The sequence below is a fragment of the Trichinella spiralis genome, assembly GCF_000181795.1.
Source record: "Trichinella spiralis strain ISS 195 chromosome Unknown Scfld9, whole genome shotgun sequence".
NCBI classification, from domain to species: domain Eukaryota; kingdom Metazoa; phylum Nematoda; class Enoplea; order Trichinellida; family Trichinellidae; genus Trichinella; species Trichinella spiralis.
Window position 1 is genome coordinate 558,098 of NW_003526948.1, and position 17,764 is coordinate 575,861.

Below are 17,764 nucleotides of genomic sequence, written 5' to 3' on the forward strand. Positions count from 1 at the left end.
TTTTCCTTCTAACGACATATCACTGTACTTAGAATTGAATAAATAGCACTTATATAAATATTTTATTCAATATATACTCATCTAAATAGAAGAATAACGAACAGTAAAAGGAAACTATCACGTTCGACAATGTGAGCAAGAACAACAACACACTACTACTGTTTTATTTAAGAATTTGCAAGTACAAATGAACAAAACAATTTACCAAAAAGTTTCGATTTTCGAAGTTTTCCTTCAGTAACTTAAATCAATCAGAAACATTAGAAAAGATGCCAGTACCAGTTCGCACAGTTCTAAATAGCAAATACGTCGAGGTACTGTTTATTAAAATTCCAGCAGTGCTTCAATTGATAATGTAACGAGCGAAATTGTAGGTCGCTCGTTCGTGATATTAGTGTACTGTATTTAGGTTCGTTATTGCAAGACGGGAAAGTCTAATGCGTTAGACAGTCCGACTTGCGTCACGATAACTGTTAATCAAAACTCGATTGAGTGTCGACACGGTTTGTTCACAAAGGAATAATGCTGAGCCAGAGATAATAAGACCAAGAATGACTCAATAGAACACACACAATCAAAACCACATCGGAGACAATCTCTAGATAACGGCAACTAAACACACACGGCAAAGGAACACTGCCTCTTCTTACGTCACACACGTGACTACCGTATATCAATCCCGATACGCAGGTTTGCAAACATGGACGACAGTATCCGCATTGCCGACGTTAACAGATGATGCTGCTTTTGTAAATTCCATGTTTTCAAAATTTTCCTATTGCAAAATTTTTGGAACACTTTTATTGCATATTTTAAATATTCATTACTGTTTAAAAATAAGAAAAAGCAGTATAACATGAAGTGAATTAAAAGAGTTTTGTACTTTATTTATTATTTTTTATCATGGAACCTGAAAGTCACTTTGTGTTTACATGAAGTGTTGTGAATTTTTTACGTTTGTGATTGTTGATCGTTTGTAAAAGTGATTTCTTTTAGTGTACATTTTTGAGATGTATAATGTACACATAATTTGTCAGTACTTTATAGTGATAAGAGTGCCATTTTTTATTTGCATATTTTAGCATTTTCCAGATGAAGAAAGTATGTAAACTGTTGTTGTTTACGATGAAGTTCTTCTAATGACAGCTGTCACAATTTTATTTTTATTTGTTGATGAAGTGTTTAAATGTTGATATTTATATTAATATGAATTCATTTAGCATATTATTTCTGTTTTTGCTCTTTATGGTTACTGGATTTTTACTGAATTATAGCAGCTGTTTGTGATCATATTGAAATCTTAATGTTGTTTTTTAATATGTTTATTTTTATTTTAGCTATTTCAAAATGAGTGGTGTAGTTTTTGCAGTTGAAAAGGTTGCTACGAAGCCATTTTCTGATCAGAAGCCTGGCACTAGTGGCTTGCGTAAACCAGTGAGTTTGCTTTTCTGAACAGCTGTTTTGTTGACAGATATGCTACACTTAGTTTATTTGGCACATTCAATAAGAGATGAAGTTTCAATTAGCTATAAAAAATTGATGATTGTTATTTGTTTTGATTAAATTAGATTAAAGGCAAATTTTTTGCATGGCATTTTTGTGACAAACTTCGTTGCTTGTTTATGTGATTGGTGAATCAGGTGTGCATAGCCTGTAACTTGTTGTATTGTTATTGTGCAATTTTTTAGTTTGTATTCTGTTATTTTAGGTCACTACGTTTCAAATCAAGAATTATACTGAAAACTTCATTCAAAGCATTTTGGAAGGTGGTTTAGGTAAACGTAAGGAAACTGCAACGTTAATTCTTGGTGGGGATGGTCGTTTCTATAACGATCATGTGATGCAGATTATCATTCAAATAGCTGCTGCTAATGGGGTATATAATTTTATTTTTATACTCTATACAATTTTAATTTTGTGTAAAATTTTGTTTCAGGTTAAACGTTTGCTAATCGCGAAAAATGGATTTGCTACAACTCCAGCAATTTCACGTGCAATTCGTCACAACAGTGCTGACGGAGGCATTATATTAACCGCGAGCCACAATCCTGGTGGTCCTAATGGTGATTTTGGCATCAAATACAACATAGCTAATGGTGGTCCAGCCGTTGAATCGGTTACCCAGGAGATTTTTCGCATTTCTAAAGAGCTGACTCACTATTATATTTGCCCAAGCTTGAAGTGTGATTTGACAGAAATCAAGTCAGAAACTTACACCATCGGTAAATGATATTTAGCGTTTTTTGTTTCATTTTCTGACTGTATCATTTTAATGTGTAGAAAATGTGGGAACAATGACAGTGGAAGTTTTCGACTCTATTTCTGATTACACTACATTTATGTATTCAATATTCGACTTCAGTTCCATTAGGAACCTTATTGCTAAAGGTTTGGATGGACAGTCGCAGTTTCGAATTCTGATCGATGCCATGCACGGAGGTGAGCTTTTATACGAATATTTATTTTTGCTTTAAGAAGAGTTTTGATGTAAAATAGTAAATGTTAAAAAACATCAACTGTGAATATTTCTATTTTAAGCTACTGGCCCTTATGTCCAACGAATTTTTCACCAGGAACTTGGTGCTCCTTTGGAAGATTTAATGCGCTGCAATCCACTTCCAGATTTTGGTGGAACGCATCCAGATCCGAACCAGACTTACGCGACAATGCTCATAGACAAAATGAAAGAAGGAGTTCATCATTTTGGAGCAGCTTTTGATGGCGATGGAGTAATCTTGTCTTTTCCTGTTTTAATTGTATGATGGCTTTTTTATATTCTGTATTGATGTTTTTTGCTTGTTAGGATCGAAATATGATTTTGGGTAGTGATGGATTTTTTGTCACCCCATCTGATTCGTTGGCTGTGATTGCGAACAATATGAAATTAATACCGTACTTTCGATTAACTGGCATTCGTGGATTGGCTCGAAGCATGCCAACCGCTGGGGCAGTTGATCGGTAATTATAGGTTTCTTTGATTGCACCTTTGCTTTATATGTTATATGTCTATAATTTTACTTTATTTAGTGTTGCAGCGAAACTGCATGTAAATTTCGCTGAAGTTCCAACCGGATGGAAATTTTTTGGTAATCTTATGGATGCAGGCCGTCTTTCATTGTGTGGTGAAGAAAGTTTTGGAACAGGTTCTGATCACATCCGGTATTTGTTGCTATATGTTGTTACTTGGTTGGTGTAAGTTTTCTTTTCTAACAAATAATTTATTAGGGAGAAAGATGGCGTGTGGGCGGCTCTGGCTTGGTTGAGCATCATAGCTGAAACAAAAAAGTCGGTTGCTAACCTTGTTGAGGACTTATGGAAAGAATATGGCCGCCATTTTTTCTGTCGGTATGTTTAAGATTATTAGTATTATTTGTTGTTTGGAATTATGTTTTCATTATTTCAATACAGTTATGATTATGACAATATCGAGCAAAATAAAGCAGACATGGTAATGCAGACCCTTGAGGACATTTTGCGTGATCACAGTTGTGCTCAAGAGAATTTGGGCGGCGATTTTATTATTGAGAGCGTGAATAATTTTCAGTATCGTGACCCAGTAGATCACTCATTGACCACTGGTCAGGTAAAGAAAACATGCTTATTTCAGTTATAAAAACCTAGAGAAAAATAAAAAACACGGTTTAATTATTAATAGGGATATTGCATCAAATTTACCAATGGTGTCCGTCTGGTGTACCGACTCAGCGGTACCGGTAGCGTTGGTGCGACGCTTCGCATGTATGTAGAGAAGTACGAAAGTGAATCGACCCGCATTTGCATGGAACCCATGGTAGATTTTTTGATTGATTACCATTTTTTATCTTTCATTTGCTTTGTTGTTTGCTTCAGGAAGTGTTGGCGCCGGTGATTAAGGTAGGCATTTTATTGGCGAAGATTGAAGAGCACACTGGACGCAAAGGTCCGACTGTCATTACTTGAAAAGTTTGACAAAGAGGAATGGAGAATTGTGATAGTTTAGAAAGAAGCCTAGCTTTAGATATTTAATATTATTTTTTTACTTTTTTTCGATGCCTTGATTGCCAAGATATTATCCATTGTATTGCAATTATTATTAGTGCTAAGCAGTTTCTATCCCGGAACTCTTGTAATTATTTTTCTGTGGTTCTTGTTGAAGGCTTTTGATGGTTAAGGTTATAGAGATTTATGCAAAAATATTCTCTAATGGTTCAACGTATATGGCTGTGAAATTATACTAGCTGATTATGCAGTAAAATTAGCAGTTTGAATAAAATTACATTGCGTGCTTTGCGTGTGCAGTTTGCGTTTGATTTGTCATTTCATTATTATGATATGCCGTCGTAAATAATCAATTTCTGTTTGTGAACGTCATTGTAACCTTTACTCGTGCAAGAATTGCAACATGATGCTGCTGCTGCTGCTGCTGCTGCTGTTTTCGTATTTTTTCTTCTGCACATAATGAATTTGAATGAATATTGTTTGCATGCATATTTGTGAAAAGTGTGGTCAGCTAGTTGGCAGAACAACGGATTTTGGCAGATCAGTCGGCATTTGCGAAGTCACTTACTTAGTTTGCTGTTCTTTTATGCATGCACAACAACAATATTATGATGGAACTGCCATTTGTTCGCAACGTTTAATTGACAAGTTTGAACTGATTTGGTGGTAAAATTTGATTGCTTCGACATGGTTGACTGGCTTCATTGTTGTACAAGAAACGAAAAGCTAACTTATTATTTAGATAAACAAACAAATAAACCACAATAATAAATAATTTAAATACGGTCAGGACTGATTAGGTTGGTTGGAAATGTTCTGCTGGCTGATTGAACGTGGTGATTCAGAATTGCCAATTTGCGAAAGACAGTCTTTGTAACTAGCATCGGATGGTGTTGGCGAACGGTTGGCAACGGCGCGACTGCTTATTGAACATTGAGAAAAGCTGCGTCGATGGATCAGTTCAATTGTAGAAACGCAGTCTTGGAATTTTCGAATCCATGTTTCCTTTATAAATAAAAAAATACGAGAAAATGTAAATATGTTGCTTCAAGAAAAAAAATACAGTCTGCATCCAAAGGGATGTGATTTTTATTTTTCAGAAATTCGTTTCCAGTTTATAATAATACAAATGAGCACGAATAGTAGTGGTTGGTGGGGAAGTGAATCGCATAAATACCAATAACACTGTCTTGTCTTACCTTGCATTCTTTAGTTGGTGCGTGCAAAGTGTACAAAGCGATCAACTGGCTGAATCTGGTGACGTGCAGAAGTGCAAATGCATGTTTAACATCTGCAATGAAAATTTGATTTAAACAATTTTCATGGTTCTGCTGTTTTTGATAACACTGGAAAGTAGTAGTATAGAATTAGTAGTAGACCTTTTGAATCTTTTGGTCCAATGTCACAGAAAACGCACGAATCAAGCGGCACTGGTTGATGTTGGACTACAAATTTGCACGCATTGCCAGCCCAGTTTTCAGGGTTCGCTTTCTGAAACAGATGTCTCAGTAAATGGAAACATTAGCAACAACAGCATCGACTTGCCTTAGAGCGGATGGTATTCTTCTTTATTTTTGTCACCAGCAGCATATCATTAAACAAAAAGAGATACACTTCACTCGGTTTCTGATTTTCTATAAATATTGCAATGTATAAATAAATATAAATATAAATATATATATATATATTTCAGAATTTGACGTTATAAGAAAAGAAATCAGAAAATAAACTGACCAATACAGTATAACAATCCTTCGTGCATTAGCTGTCGGTTGGGATGAGCGATAGAACTTTCACAAAACTGACGTGACACTGTCTCCCTGAGAATCTGAAAATAAATAAATAAATAAATAAATAAATAAGTGAGCAATATCATTTTCATTTGCTTACTTCCGGAATGTAAGCTTTGGAATCCATCTCCGTGAGAGTCGGCCAAATCAGTTGTCGCTGCAATTCTTGGAGACGTTCAAAATTGTGCAACCACTTGATGCTTTCGTCAATCGACTCTAAAAGTACAAACCAAAAATACCAAAGCATAAAATGATGAGCACAGTTGTGGATGCTTTTATGAAATACGCAATGATTCTTGAATAGTGTCCAGAATTGTTTGCAAAATTTCAATTTCTTGTTCATCTTTTGTGAATTTCAAAACTTCACGTATCAATATTGGCAAACGCGTAATCCGTTGGAGGGGTGAAATTAGAAAATCTTCTAGCTGCAAACGTTTGCACCGCAAATCACCCGTGCACACCTGAAATCACATTTTCATCCTCCATGCTGATTGGATCTGCAATACTACTGATAAGTCGAAACTCACTTTTTCCAAAATTGCAAATCGATCATCGGTTTTTCTCAGATTTTCCAAATATTCCTTAAAAAAGCAACAAAAATTACTGAAAATTTTCATTAAATTCTGCTTTTGTCCAAATTATTCCACTGACCAGTGCAGTTTTGTAATTGACACAATAAGTGTGATAAGCGTCGACAATTGAAGCGTTTTTGAAAAACTGAAAAGCAAAAAGAAGGAAAGAGAAGCCAACAAATAACGTAACCCACAGCACAACAATTCGCACAAGCAATAACACTCTCACTCTGGTCAATAAGGTGCCAATAATTTTTATTGATCCAAAACAGTTCTTCTCTTTGGATTTAATCAGCAGATGTAAAAATTCATTGCAAAAGCCATAGCTTATCTATAAAAAAGAAAAAGAAATTCAAACAAATTTACATGTTTTCATGAACATTTCTTGTTATGTTAAGTGGTTTTTAAGCGTCACGAATCGATCATCTTTATGCTACGAGATATGATAGAAAAGAATACACATATAGATAAATTAAGCATCAGTGAAAAGTTTCTGCAACCAGAAGTGCACTGAAGCAGTCGACGTTAACGTGTTACACACTAAGCTGCACAAATTCTACAAGGTTCATTTTATCATGCTACTAAGATGTGACTGCCTTCTTTTGTCCTCACTACAGAAATGTGCACCAACCAGTAAAGTGTAAATGCGTTCAAATGCGAATAGCAAATAGCAACCTGACATATTTCTTCAAGATTTCCAAATAAAATATCTGGTTCAACAGCAAGAAAATCACCGTCAACTTGACATTTTTTCAGTGGTTCTTTAAATACCTTAAAAACAGCAGCATGACAAGCAGTTGCAAAATTTAAATTAGTAAATTATGTTTCAGTGTAAATTTTCAAATGAAAAAAAAGTTTTTTACATTTCTGACAATAAGCAGACGTTGATACAAAAATATTAATTCGCTGTGAAATAGTTCCCACATCGCTTGCAGACGTTTCTGCAGTTGTGGTTCTATGACAATCCATTCGTCACCGTAAAGACACGTCCAATTTTTGTTCTAAAAGAAAAACAATGCTCATAAATAATCTAAAGTCCAAGAAAGAAAGATTCAACTTTATTCATAAAAATTATGCTTACATATAGAGCATAGTCAGCTGAATTTTGCTGCTAGCAGCACTAACATTACAAACGCATATTTACAAAACATCCTCAGCATCAAATACGCCATATAATTCATAAGAAAAAGTATTTTGAAACAAATTTATCCTTTTTTACAGTTATTTAAGTTATATAACATTGTAATTGAATCACTATGACATCACAGATATGCTGAAAAAGCAAAAATTCTCCTCTTACTAATTTCCTCTCTTACTGACTGAACTGGAACGTTAGGAAGAAAAAATATCTAAAACAGAGGTTTTGCTTTATATTAATGCAAATTTGCTATCAACGCTCAACTGAACTAACTGTTCATAATAACTCATGCAGGTGATTTTCGTTGACATGAATTGCGCTTATTAATGCAAAGAAGAGAAAAAGAAAAACATGTCAGATATTAATATTTGTCATTGAGGATTGTGTGATTGACAAAGATTGAATAGCTTTGAAAAAATGAGATTATTGAAATGTTGATGATGAAAGCGGGATTGTGACGCCAACATGTGCCATTGCAAAGGTTATAAAGATGAAGATGAGTGAGTGAGTGAGTGTGTTTGAATTCAAAGCACATTAACTACTGATTGAAGGTGAATATGACACGAAAGCGTCATTTTCTTCCATCTTTTTGCTGCCATGCGTCTTTCAACAATCTTCCATCATCAACTATGAATCAATTTCTTTTCATGCAAACATTTTTAATGTATTCACAAACAACACGATTCAAGCCAGATCGATTTGTCAGTATGGGGAAAAATTTATGCAACATTTAACCACTACTGACTTCGACCAGCAAAAGTCAAATCAATGAACATGCATCGCACTATTGCTGAGCCGTGTGTCAAACAGGCGTTATCCACTTTGTCAAAGCAAGTTAAAGGAATTGTTATTCTCATACAATAAACTATTAGAGACTGTTTGGAAATGGAGAAGTTTGCGCAAACAGGCCCAGCTGAGATTGAAAATCAATTTTCAGCAATTATCATCTTGCAAACGTTACTCACTAGTCAGAAGTAGTCCATTGCCCCCACCCATCAAGCACAACCTCTATTCCAAATTTTGCTCGCATAAACAGCTTTCAAAGCTATCATAATTAGAAAACAACAACATGCACATGCAGTTTGCCAAGTGGAAATTTTGTGCAGGAGACCTTTTTTCGATGAAGCATTAATTGTCATTTAAATTGCTGTCCATAGAAATTACATTGCAAAATGAACATTTAATATGGGAACATTTCAAATTAAAACAAATGAAAAACATAATTTACCAAAAAACTTTGCAGTTTTTCGTTCACGTATTCACTGTCTTGACAATCGAGGGCTTGTCGAACACGACGAATAATCTCACGCGCTTTAGCTCTCTGTGACCAGTCATACTGCAAAGAAGAAAAGTGAAATTTACAGTATAAATTTCAACTTTTACTTACAAGTCGTTTAAAAATCCATGGAGATTTTGATTTGGACAAATCTGAAGCAGTTAAATAAAAAAACCATATTGCAAATACCTCACATGCTTAACAAATTAACACAAAGAAAACCGTAGGTACTGAATTTACCTTCATCACCAGTACCAAATTTTTGCGAGCTGTTAGAGGATTTTTGCAAGCCTAAAAGTGCAAGTAAAAATTAAATAAAAAAAAAGGAAAAACCTGTTCATCAGAAGTGAATAATGGCAGTATGGATTTAGCTCAGTTCATGCTTGTTTAAACGTCACATTGCGTATTTCAGTAAATAAATTCTATTCACTAAGCCATATTAAGCAGCGCATCAATTTTTAGAATCTATAAGCTCTAAATTAAGCTACAACTTTCTGAAAATCACATCACAGTAGTACAGATCTGCATTGACCGAATCAAAAAAACAATTTCAGTTACGACATCCATTCAGTCTCATCATTCTCAACAGTAAGTATTATACTGTGAAAAAATCAACAGCAGCACTTATTCAGTGGCGTCCAATTTAATGTAAATCCACTTTTTAAGTTCATGTTTAAAAAGTGTAATGTTTACAGCACAAATTAAATTAACTAATAAAGAAATTTACATTTCATAAAATCATCAACGCTCAGACAGTTTGTATATGTAGCTGTTGCTATGCAAGTAAGCAAACACTGAAAAACTGTGTTTAAAACTTATTTAAACAGAAACTTATTAAAACATTTACTATTATTAGCTACTATATTATTTAAACATATCATTATGAAAGAGTAGCACGGGATGCGTAGTGTCGCCTATTAAGCAATTACGTTGTGATATTATCATTATCGTACTAATTGCTTTTTCAAAGTAACACTATTTTCCCTTCTGGAATTAAATCCTGAAACAAGCAGAGTTTTCATTATCGGTGCTTGATTGATACTTTTACTAATTAAAGTATAACTGAGTCTTCATCAACTAACAAACATGCACATACACTCAAATGATAATACAATAAGGCATGTTTGTGATACCAAAAGTGCAACATTTTACGCACCAGTATAGATTATGAAATATAAAAGTAAAACATCCACCCTATTATTATGCTTTAAAATTAATAAATTACATTTACAGAAAACATCATAATTAAATAATAGGAATGTCAAATGTGTTTATGAAAAGAAATTCAGAAATTAGAAAACATGTTATAAGTTACCCGAGTTTTCCATGAAAAGCTGCTTATACTGAAATGATGGGAAAGAAGTGTATTTTATTTCCGTTTATGATGATGTTTTTACGTTGTGCTTTTGTAAAAGCAGTTCCGCATAGACTGAGCTTTTGGCCAGGGTGTTCTTTATATCGCTAGACCTGAATTATGCAAACGCGCAAGAGGCTTTTGAAGCAAGTGAGTTGACTTCAGGAATCAATATCTGGCAAACAAAAAAAATCGCAGAATAATAAAGAATAAAAAAAGTGTAGCCCCCGCAGATCATTCTTTACAAGGGCGTGGCTATTGCCAATAAGTCAAGCTCCACTGGAAGCACAGGCGAGCTCTAACCATGCAGACTAGAACAGAGATCAATTCTGTATACAAAAAGTACTCTCAAGAGCAATTAATTGATACTTTACTCATGAAGAAGTATCAATAAAGCGAAGAAAAGAAATTGGTCGAAGCGTAAGGTGCTTTCAACAGAGGTCAGGGATGCAGATTCAAAAAATATTACATCGATTCTTTATTTTATTGAGCAACAAGTTTAAAGAATTGTCCAACATTTAACAGAGAAAAAAATTATTAAAAGTAACTCAGTTTCCAATAAATCTATAAATTCCATAGATTATCGTTCATCTAGTTGGTTGCACTGTAAAATTTGATTCACAACACGAAACTTCAAAAGCAGCTCAAATCAGATAATTGAAAATAAAAAATTTTCACTTTTACTTCATTTTTCTCACATAAATTTATTTTATAAAAAATTTAATCCATAAATGATTTTTATTTGCAATTTTTAAATTACAGTTTTCAAACGGCGATTAGTTCGCCTTCAGTAAATTCAACGCTTAAAGTGCTACTGTCTTTATGGGAAACTTCTTCTAAAGTAAACTCACTGAACTACATACTTAAAAAATGTTATTTATAAAAGCTTTATTGATTTGATTAAACAGATTGTTAAAATCTTTTTTCACTAGTATAAAAAGTTAATGACATAATAAAAACCTCTTCAAAAATAGTGCACCTTGAAAATGAGTTAGTTGCCACATGCTATTTGTAAAAATTTACTCAATCTTACTTTCAAAGCTGTATATAGTTGAAATAAAAGAATTTTACAGCGCTTCTAGAGAAAAATAAATTACAGATTAATATATTCATTTGCAAATAATGCTATAAAAGCCAATGCAATTAAATAATTGCTCAAGCGAATGTTTATTTATTTTTCATATTAATGACTTTTTCGCCTATACATATATAATATTTATGAAGTTTCATGAAATTCATTTGACAAACTACAATTTACATTCAACATAATTAAAGTTCTGCTGGAGATGCTAATGGTAAGTATTCTGAAGAAATCTCCATCCTAAGGAGCAAGTACAAATTGACAAAAACCTTTACAAATAACGCAGTTATTGCTAAAATCACTCAACAAGTAACTATTTTAATATACACACACAAAGTAATCGGCAAAATTTACTTATTTACTGGGTATAATTTTTTTCCATAATTTACTTTCACATTTCATCAAAAGAAAAAAAATTAAAAAATAAAATTGCAAAACTCACCTGCTCGAATAATTTCACGCTGACTTATGGCAAGATGAAAGAGTCGGAGTTCGTTTCGCAGCATGATTCTTTGTGATGCAAACAAAGAATTGTCACCAGATATGCTGTTGCAACTGCTAAAAAGTTTTGCAATAAAATTAAACGATAATTTTGAATTCTAAAAGTAACAAGATAAAAAAACTTTAACATCCAAATAACTGCTTTTTCCCATAAATAATTAAAAAGCGTGCATTGGTTTGAGCACTGAAATGTTTTCCTTTAGTCATATTAAGATTTAATGGCTGCCATATTATTCCAATATTTTATAACATGTTCAAAAATGGAATTTTCAAATAAAGGGAAATGTTAAGACCAATGTGCATCAAATTCAGAACTTTTTTTCCACCCGCATTCTTAGTGCACTTTCACTTGAAATGAACGAATGAAATGAAAATTTTACCACCCTAATTTCTTCAACTTTTCTAGCAAATATATTAAATATAGGTTTGTAAATGTTCGATTTCATATTCTGAAAAATCATATCAGCACAATCTGACGTCTGCATTTGTGCTAAATTTCAAATTTTATAAAATAAAAGCAGTCTTGTTACTATTTCATAAGTTTAATCAGCGAACAAAGTGATTATTAATATTTCATTATAACTTTAACAAATATGCAATTTACAATATTCAGGTTAAAAATTTTTTTAAATTGCATTTGAAAACGGTGCACAAAAGTGTTTATATCTTTCTTCATTTAGTAAGAACAATGTGAAAATTGAATTGCTACAATACTCCTACCAAAAGCATACACGCGAATAGTAGAATAAGATTGCAAATAACTTGAATTTATATAATTCTATTGAGTAATAATGGGAAAAACAGATCCATTTAAAGAATAAAAGAAAAATGTTTAGCGGTTGTTTTAGCAGAGGACATTATTTTCACTTTGACTGCTTGAAATTGCCAATGTAACAGTTATGCATTTATCTCATATGACAAATTTAATTAAAAATAGTTCCATCTTTTGTTACAAGCGATCTCCACAAGGGAAACGTTTAACGATAAGCAATTTTATCTGACGCGAGATAAGCGTAGTTCGAAAAATTTTCACTTCAACAATATGCAATTCAAAAAACAAGGCGGCAAAAAGAAGAAGAAGAAGAAGAAGAAGAAAGAAGAGAATCCATTTACTCGAGAGATTCTAACTATTCGTTCTTTATACTAATTACCAGCCGTTGCATCATGCCATATAATTAGTCTCTGTATTCTCATATTGTCTCAGTGGGACGTGCAACCGTTCTAGATGAACCACCCTGGTATGAAATATTCATTACAAACAGTTTCAATTAACTGAATCGATTTGAACGAACTGAAATGTAATTGTAAACGAATCAAATCGTTTCTCGAAAAAGAATAAACCTGAAACAATTTTTATTTTCTAAATTTCGTTTTCCAAAGTGCTCACTTATTCGTATGTAAAGCGGACTTATTGTTGAATGATAAAATTTTTTAATCGCCTGCTTCGCAGGGTATAAAAATGGCTAGGCAATTAAGATGATTAAAATACGAATAATAATAATAATAATAGTATACTTGGAATAACTGTTCGACTCAAAAACATCAATGCTGAACTTGCAGTTGTGTAAATAGTAAAAGAAAAATTTTCCCATAACCATGCTTTTGCAAAAGTTGGACAAAATAATATGCTACAAGTAGCAAATTGATTAAAATTCTTGTGAGGCTTTGAAACAATAAAATTGTGCGGCGCTTATTTCCCATGAAGTGCCGCTGGAAATTTACTGATTGAATTAATCGCATTGATTCGCTCTTGTAGCTTGGCAATCCTTATCTTAGCACTTATCAGTTAATGATGTTTGCCTTAAACTAGTTATCTAATTTTTGACTGTTTATGCCAAAGTTGCTTTGTTTCTCCTTTTCTGTGCCAAAAATATTCTACAAATATCCCCTTTCTTGCACAGCCATTTGAAAAGTAAAATTTATCTGATCAACATTAAAAGTGTCAAAAACAAAAAGTTACATATTATTATAAAAATAATTTCCTTGTTCCCATTCACAGCAGCAAAAACTAAAATATATTTTTAGTACTTTAAAAATAAAAAAGCCATAAGCAAAACTAAAATCAAAATGTCAAAACACTTTCTCGTAAAAAGATTGCTTTTTTACGAAAAATAAAAATGACTTTTATATAATTAAAATTGTGCTTAAAAACACTTGCTTACAATTGAAAACAGATATATTATATATGCATACCAGTTGCAATTCCACCTTAGATTAATTCCAGTTGAAAACTCCAGTCAAATTGAATTGCTTGAATTGAATAAACGTTACATATCACAGTATTTGCATAAACAGCCGCACTAGTTAAAAATGAAACTACTGATTTCAAATTATTCATTTCGCCTTCTGCTGCGCAGTATAGCCGTGGGCAACGTTGAAAGTGCCAACAATGCAGCGCACTGAAGCTAACGTTTATCGCCATACTACTGCTGATAAGAATCAGCAGCTACATTTTTTATTTATCAAAGCGCAACAAGCATGTATATTCAAGTGCAAAGTTATCGGATGAAGTTAAATTTTAAATGCTCTTCTATTCACCGATATTCAATCTGATTGTGTGTGTGTGTGTGTCAACAAGGAAAGATCACATCGGACTTACAAAATATACAACGTTTTGTAAATTTCTTTACATCTGCTCCTTTAAATGTCTCTTAATTGGAATTTTAAATTTTGCAACTGGAAAGTATTACCTTGACTATGAATAATAAAATAATTATTACTAAAATTACAGTCAAATAAAATTCATTCTTTAAAATTGACTAGCATTCGTTTTCAACACGCTTCACGTAATTTATTTATAATAGAAGAAAGAGAAAGCATTAGAAAAAGTAAAAAAGTTATAAAGCAAATTACTTTCCTTCAGTTTGTTCACTTTCTACTCTTTAAGACCTATTGAAATGATCTGATGCATCAAACAACATTATGTATATAAATGAAACAAACACTTGTAAAACATCACTACATTAAATAATTGCAAAATTTTTTTAAAGCTTAATTGAAAGCATAAGCAAAATGTAGCATCTTACCTACAATTAGCGTCAGATGCTGAATCGGAACGTTCAATCACCTAGGTGGGAGAATGTAATTTACTGAAATGCAAGGAATTTTACATGGATTAAATAAGTTACCTTGCGATCTTCGGGAACTAAAGCATCTCGCCTGGACAGTACGGCAGGCGGTAATTCGACATTTTGAATATCTTCTTCATCGTTTGCATGTGCACCATCCTAAGTGATAATAATTCAATGTAAAACTACTTTATAAATTCAGTCAACATGATATACAGAAGTTTCGTCCAAAACACCACTATGCCATTGTACAATAGGCATCATGTATGAATTGCCGCTTTCGTACGGTTTGTTCACTAGCTCTAAAAGACGACCATTTATTCAATGGAGCAAATTTAGATTGACAAATTATTGCTTTGTAATGGAATGCATATTCGTTATTTAAATGCATACCGTTTAAGCTAGCACACATGGAACAATAAAAGCAAATGTAAAAATTGTGATTTGTTAATTTTTGCAAGCATGCAAAGAGCAGCCTACCGCCACGGCACTGGCAAACATCTGGTAATGCGCAGGCCGCCAAAGTTTGTCTTTCACTGAAGATCGATATATGTAAGAGAGGCGCGCTATAGCGAAACAAATGCGCCGTAAAGACTCCTTCGGGAAAGCTTTCATTGTTCCAAACTTCGCCTACCGTGCGCGACTGTTGTCTCTGGTTGTCAGATTGCGCAAATTAAGAATTTCTACTTTTTTCCTGTTACCCGTTAATGCAATAAATATTTCGTTTTCACTTAGTATAATATACATGCTCATCAAATAATATTATTCGTTTTAGTATGCCGCTGTCGACATGTTTCGTAAAATAAAGAAAAGAATGTAAAATGCATTATAGCTTAAAGTCACAGTTGCATTTATTTAAGTCGCTGAAATTCTATAACTAACATTATTTCAACTGCTGCAGGCATAAAATCTGCTCATACGTCACAAGATTTTACAAACTATTAAAATTTACTTTCCTTTTTTTATTATACTTTATATAGAATATTAACTTGGATATTAAATTCGACCATTAATTATTTTTTTAAATTAAAGCAAATGTAATTTGCAAAAACCTGAACGTTGATCTCATTTTATTTCAAAATACATCCTGTATAAGGTATTTTAATAATTTTAAAATAGAAAGCAGTTTTTAAAAACAAATCCAGCTGCTCATAGTGCTGATATTTCGAAAATTTTAACATTAAAAAATTTGAATACTAAAAATTAAAGTTTGAAAAGCCTCGCTTTTGTTACAGATGAAAACTGTTGCAACTATAACCTCAATTATATATGTCTAAGCCCTGGCGCATTACGTACGAATCTTTTATCAAATAAAAAAATGCCATCGCAATAAAAATTTATAATCTTTTTTAAAAATCATCAATGCTTTATTAATAGTAAGAAAAGCATGGAAAAGCAGAGCTATTTATCTTTACTTGGTCATTCTGGACCTGCAAAATCAGCATCCTCAAACTGTACATTTACAAAAAGAATGTTTTAATTGGATATGTTATATCTCAAAAAATTTCACTTAAACAAATGACCAGTTGAAATCTATTGCTTCAATAGAAAGCAACAACTTATAGTTGACGCATGATAGGGCAAAAACATTGCCATGATTATTTTCTTCTTTCACTTGCGTTGTATTTAACAAAGAGAATAGTAGCCGATTATGCATTACAATTAAGTAGAAGGAAACAAAAAGCATCGACTAGATGTTGTAGTTGTAGCTAACCCCTGCCTCACCGTTTAATTTAATCGCATGCTGCAGTTGTGTCGACATTTCAGCACGGTCAGCTTAACTTATCAGTGTAAACCTTTTCAACGGTTAAACTGTTTCAATAAACGCAATAATTCAACCTTATTCTTCGTTAAGGAAAATACTGAAGCGCAGCTATAACGCATCGTCGAACCCTGCCATATATAAGCAAGCTAATTACTGATGCATTACTGCTTTCATAAAATCACTAAATTCATTTGGTGAATTTGTCAATAGTTACCAAACTCCAGTCATATACATCTATGCTTTGAAACTGCCAGCAGCAATAAAATGTTTTTCTTCTTATCATTCAAAATTTCTGTGCTTGACTTTAATTTTATCATTTTAAAGATAGTTAATGTCGCTGTTACCAAATGCGTAGACGCACATTCAATGAACCTTTATTGCAACGCTTTTTAACGCATTGTAAAGTGATTTGCGCATGTTCTAATATATCCATCTTAGCAAAAAGCAGCGAAAATTGTTGTTCCTCTACAAATCGACATCAATAAGCTGAAAATCTAATAATAAGCCAAAATTTAAATTTAGAAATTCAAAACAGAATCATACTTCCTAATTCAATTCTCTAACACTTTAACCATTGCAGCATTAACAGGTGTAAGAGATCTGATAATGCATGCTTTCGTAGATTCTGTTACCATAAACTTCAAAAATAGCTCATTTTCAGATTTTTACACTTTACTACTTGAACATATGCAGCTTCAAATGAAATCACCAAATTGAAGATATGAACTCTATTAATAGAAAGAAAAAAATGTTTTTCTGCATACAACAAAAAGTAATTTGCACGAAAGAGTTTATTTAAAAAACCTATCAGTCATTATATTTTCCCAAAATGCTGTTTGATAAATGCATGTGTCAATCATTTTAGTTTCCTGCTTCTAAACAATGACACGTTCCACTTGGAGAAAACGGTTTAGTGAAAAGAAAAAAGCCGCTATTTAGTTCATAGCTGTTCGTTTAGGGTTTTATTGAAATTTATTTAAGACTGTAAAATTTGTCGCAGATCGCTTAATTGCAATATTTTCCAAAAAATAAACAAATAAACAAAAGCATTAGAAAATGATATAAGCACAATTGCTGTTCACATAAATTATAATATCAGCGGTTATTTTTCCATACACTTCACCCCTAATAGAGTAGTAGAAGTAGAAAAATAAAGTGTGGAAAGTTTAAACAAGGTTAAAGTAAACTGAAATGCGCACACATGCTAATGAGTGATTTACTTCAAATAAAATGGTATTTTG

At 32.7% G+C, this 17,764-nt stretch overlaps 4 protein-coding genes across 4 annotated transcripts; 1 reads left to right on the forward strand and 3 right to left on the reverse strand.

Annotated features, from left to right (window-relative positions):
• Positions 1-269: 269 nt before the first annotated feature.
• On the forward strand, positions 270-3,939 carry Tsp_09490 (phosphoglucomutase). The gene is made up of 14 exons (XM_003371226.1): positions 270-314; positions 410-472; positions 603-760; positions 1,338-1,434; positions 1,709-1,876; positions 1,937-2,222; positions 2,281-2,439; positions 2,539-2,729; positions 2,804-2,958; positions 3,028-3,159; positions 3,226-3,345; positions 3,409-3,583; positions 3,656-3,790; positions 3,850-3,939. The coding sequence occupies exons 1-14, from the start codon at positions 270-272 to the stop codon at positions 3,937-3,939; spliced, it is 1,974 nt and encodes a 657-aa protein (XP_003371274.1).
• Positions 3,940-4,764: 825 nt separating this feature from the next.
• On the reverse strand, positions 4,765-7,406 carry Tsp_09489 (pleckstrin protein). Its single transcript, XM_003371227.1, has 13 exons — positions 7,398-7,406; positions 7,204-7,341; positions 7,016-7,111; positions 6,531-6,671; positions 6,420-6,485; positions 6,296-6,349; positions 6,055-6,229; positions 5,869-5,984; positions 5,713-5,806; positions 5,560-5,612; positions 5,358-5,469; positions 5,178-5,269; positions 4,765-4,983 (listed from the first exon to the last, which is right to left on the reverse strand). Exons 1-13 carry the CDS (start codon positions 7,404-7,406, stop codon positions 4,765-4,767), a joined length of 1,365 nt encoding a protein of 454 aa, XP_003371275.1.
• A 3,282-nt stretch (positions 7,407-10,688) lies between these two features.
• Tsp_09488 (conserved domain protein) lies at positions 10,689-11,897 on the reverse strand. Its single transcript, XM_003371228.1, has 6 exons — positions 11,830-11,897; positions 11,632-11,747; positions 11,300-11,355; positions 11,142-11,186; positions 10,880-10,963; positions 10,689-10,751 (listed from the first exon to the last, which is right to left on the reverse strand). Exons 1-6 carry the CDS (start codon positions 11,895-11,897, stop codon positions 10,689-10,691), a joined length of 432 nt encoding a protein of 143 aa, XP_003371276.1.
• Positions 11,898-13,683: 1,786 nt separating this feature from the next.
• Tsp_09487 (N-acetylgalactosamine kinase) lies at positions 13,684-15,373 on the reverse strand. Its single transcript, XM_003371229.1, has 5 exons — positions 15,239-15,373; positions 14,975-15,058; positions 14,819-14,917; positions 13,957-14,136; positions 13,684-13,698 (listed from the first exon to the last, which is right to left on the reverse strand). The coding sequence occupies exons 1-5, from the start codon at positions 15,371-15,373 to the stop codon at positions 13,684-13,686; spliced, it is 513 nt and encodes a 170-aa protein (XP_003371277.1).
• Between the last annotated feature and the right edge of the window lie 2,391 nt (positions 15,374-17,764).

Bases quoted from the DNA above. Each gene is read 5' to 3' on its own strand.
- Tsp_09489 (XM_003371227.1), bottom strand. The intron at 6,486-6,530 runs GTTACGTTATTT...TTTGCTTTTCAG, and splicing joins TGCGAATTGTTGTGCTGTGG to TTTTTCAAAAACGCTTCAAT. The intron at 6,230-6,295 runs GTGAGTTTCGAC...ATGTGATTTCAG, and splicing joins GATTTGCAATTTTGGAAAAA to GTGTGCACGGGTGATTTGCG.
- Tsp_09488 (XM_003371228.1), bottom strand. From the start codon at position 11,897: ATGACTAAAGGAAAACATTTCAGTGCTCAAACCAATGCACGCTTTTTA. The intron at 11,748-11,829 runs GTTATTTGGATG...AAAACTTTTTAG, and splicing joins ATTATTTATGGGAAAAAGCA to CAGTTGCAACAGCATATCTG. The intron at 10,964-11,141 runs GTAAGATTGAGT...TTAAGTATGTAG, and splicing joins AACTATATACAGCTTTGAAA to TTCAGTGAGTTTACTTTAGA.
- Tsp_09490 (XM_003371226.1), top strand. From the start codon at position 270: ATGCCAGTACCAGTTCGCACAGTTCTAAATAGCAAATACGTCGAG. The intron at 315-409 runs GTACTGTTTATT...TACTGTATTTAG, and splicing joins TAAATAGCAAATACGTCGAG to GTTCGTTATTGCAAGACGGG. The intron at 2,730-2,803 runs GTAATCTTGTCT...TTTGCTTGTTAG, and splicing joins CAGCTTTTGATGGCGATGGA to GATCGAAATATGATTTTGGG.
- Tsp_09487 (XM_003371229.1), bottom strand. From the start codon at position 15,373: ATGAAAGCTTTCCCGAAGGAGTCTTTACGGCGCATTTGTTTCGCTATA. The intron at 15,059-15,238 runs GTAGGCTGCTCT...CGTCTTTTAGAG, and splicing joins TGTTTGCCAGTGCCGTGGCG to CTAGTGAACAAACCGTACGA. The intron at 14,137-14,818 runs GTAACTTATTTA...TAAAAAATGTAG, and splicing joins TAGTTCCCGAAGATCGCAAG to CTGCTGATTCTTATCAGCAG.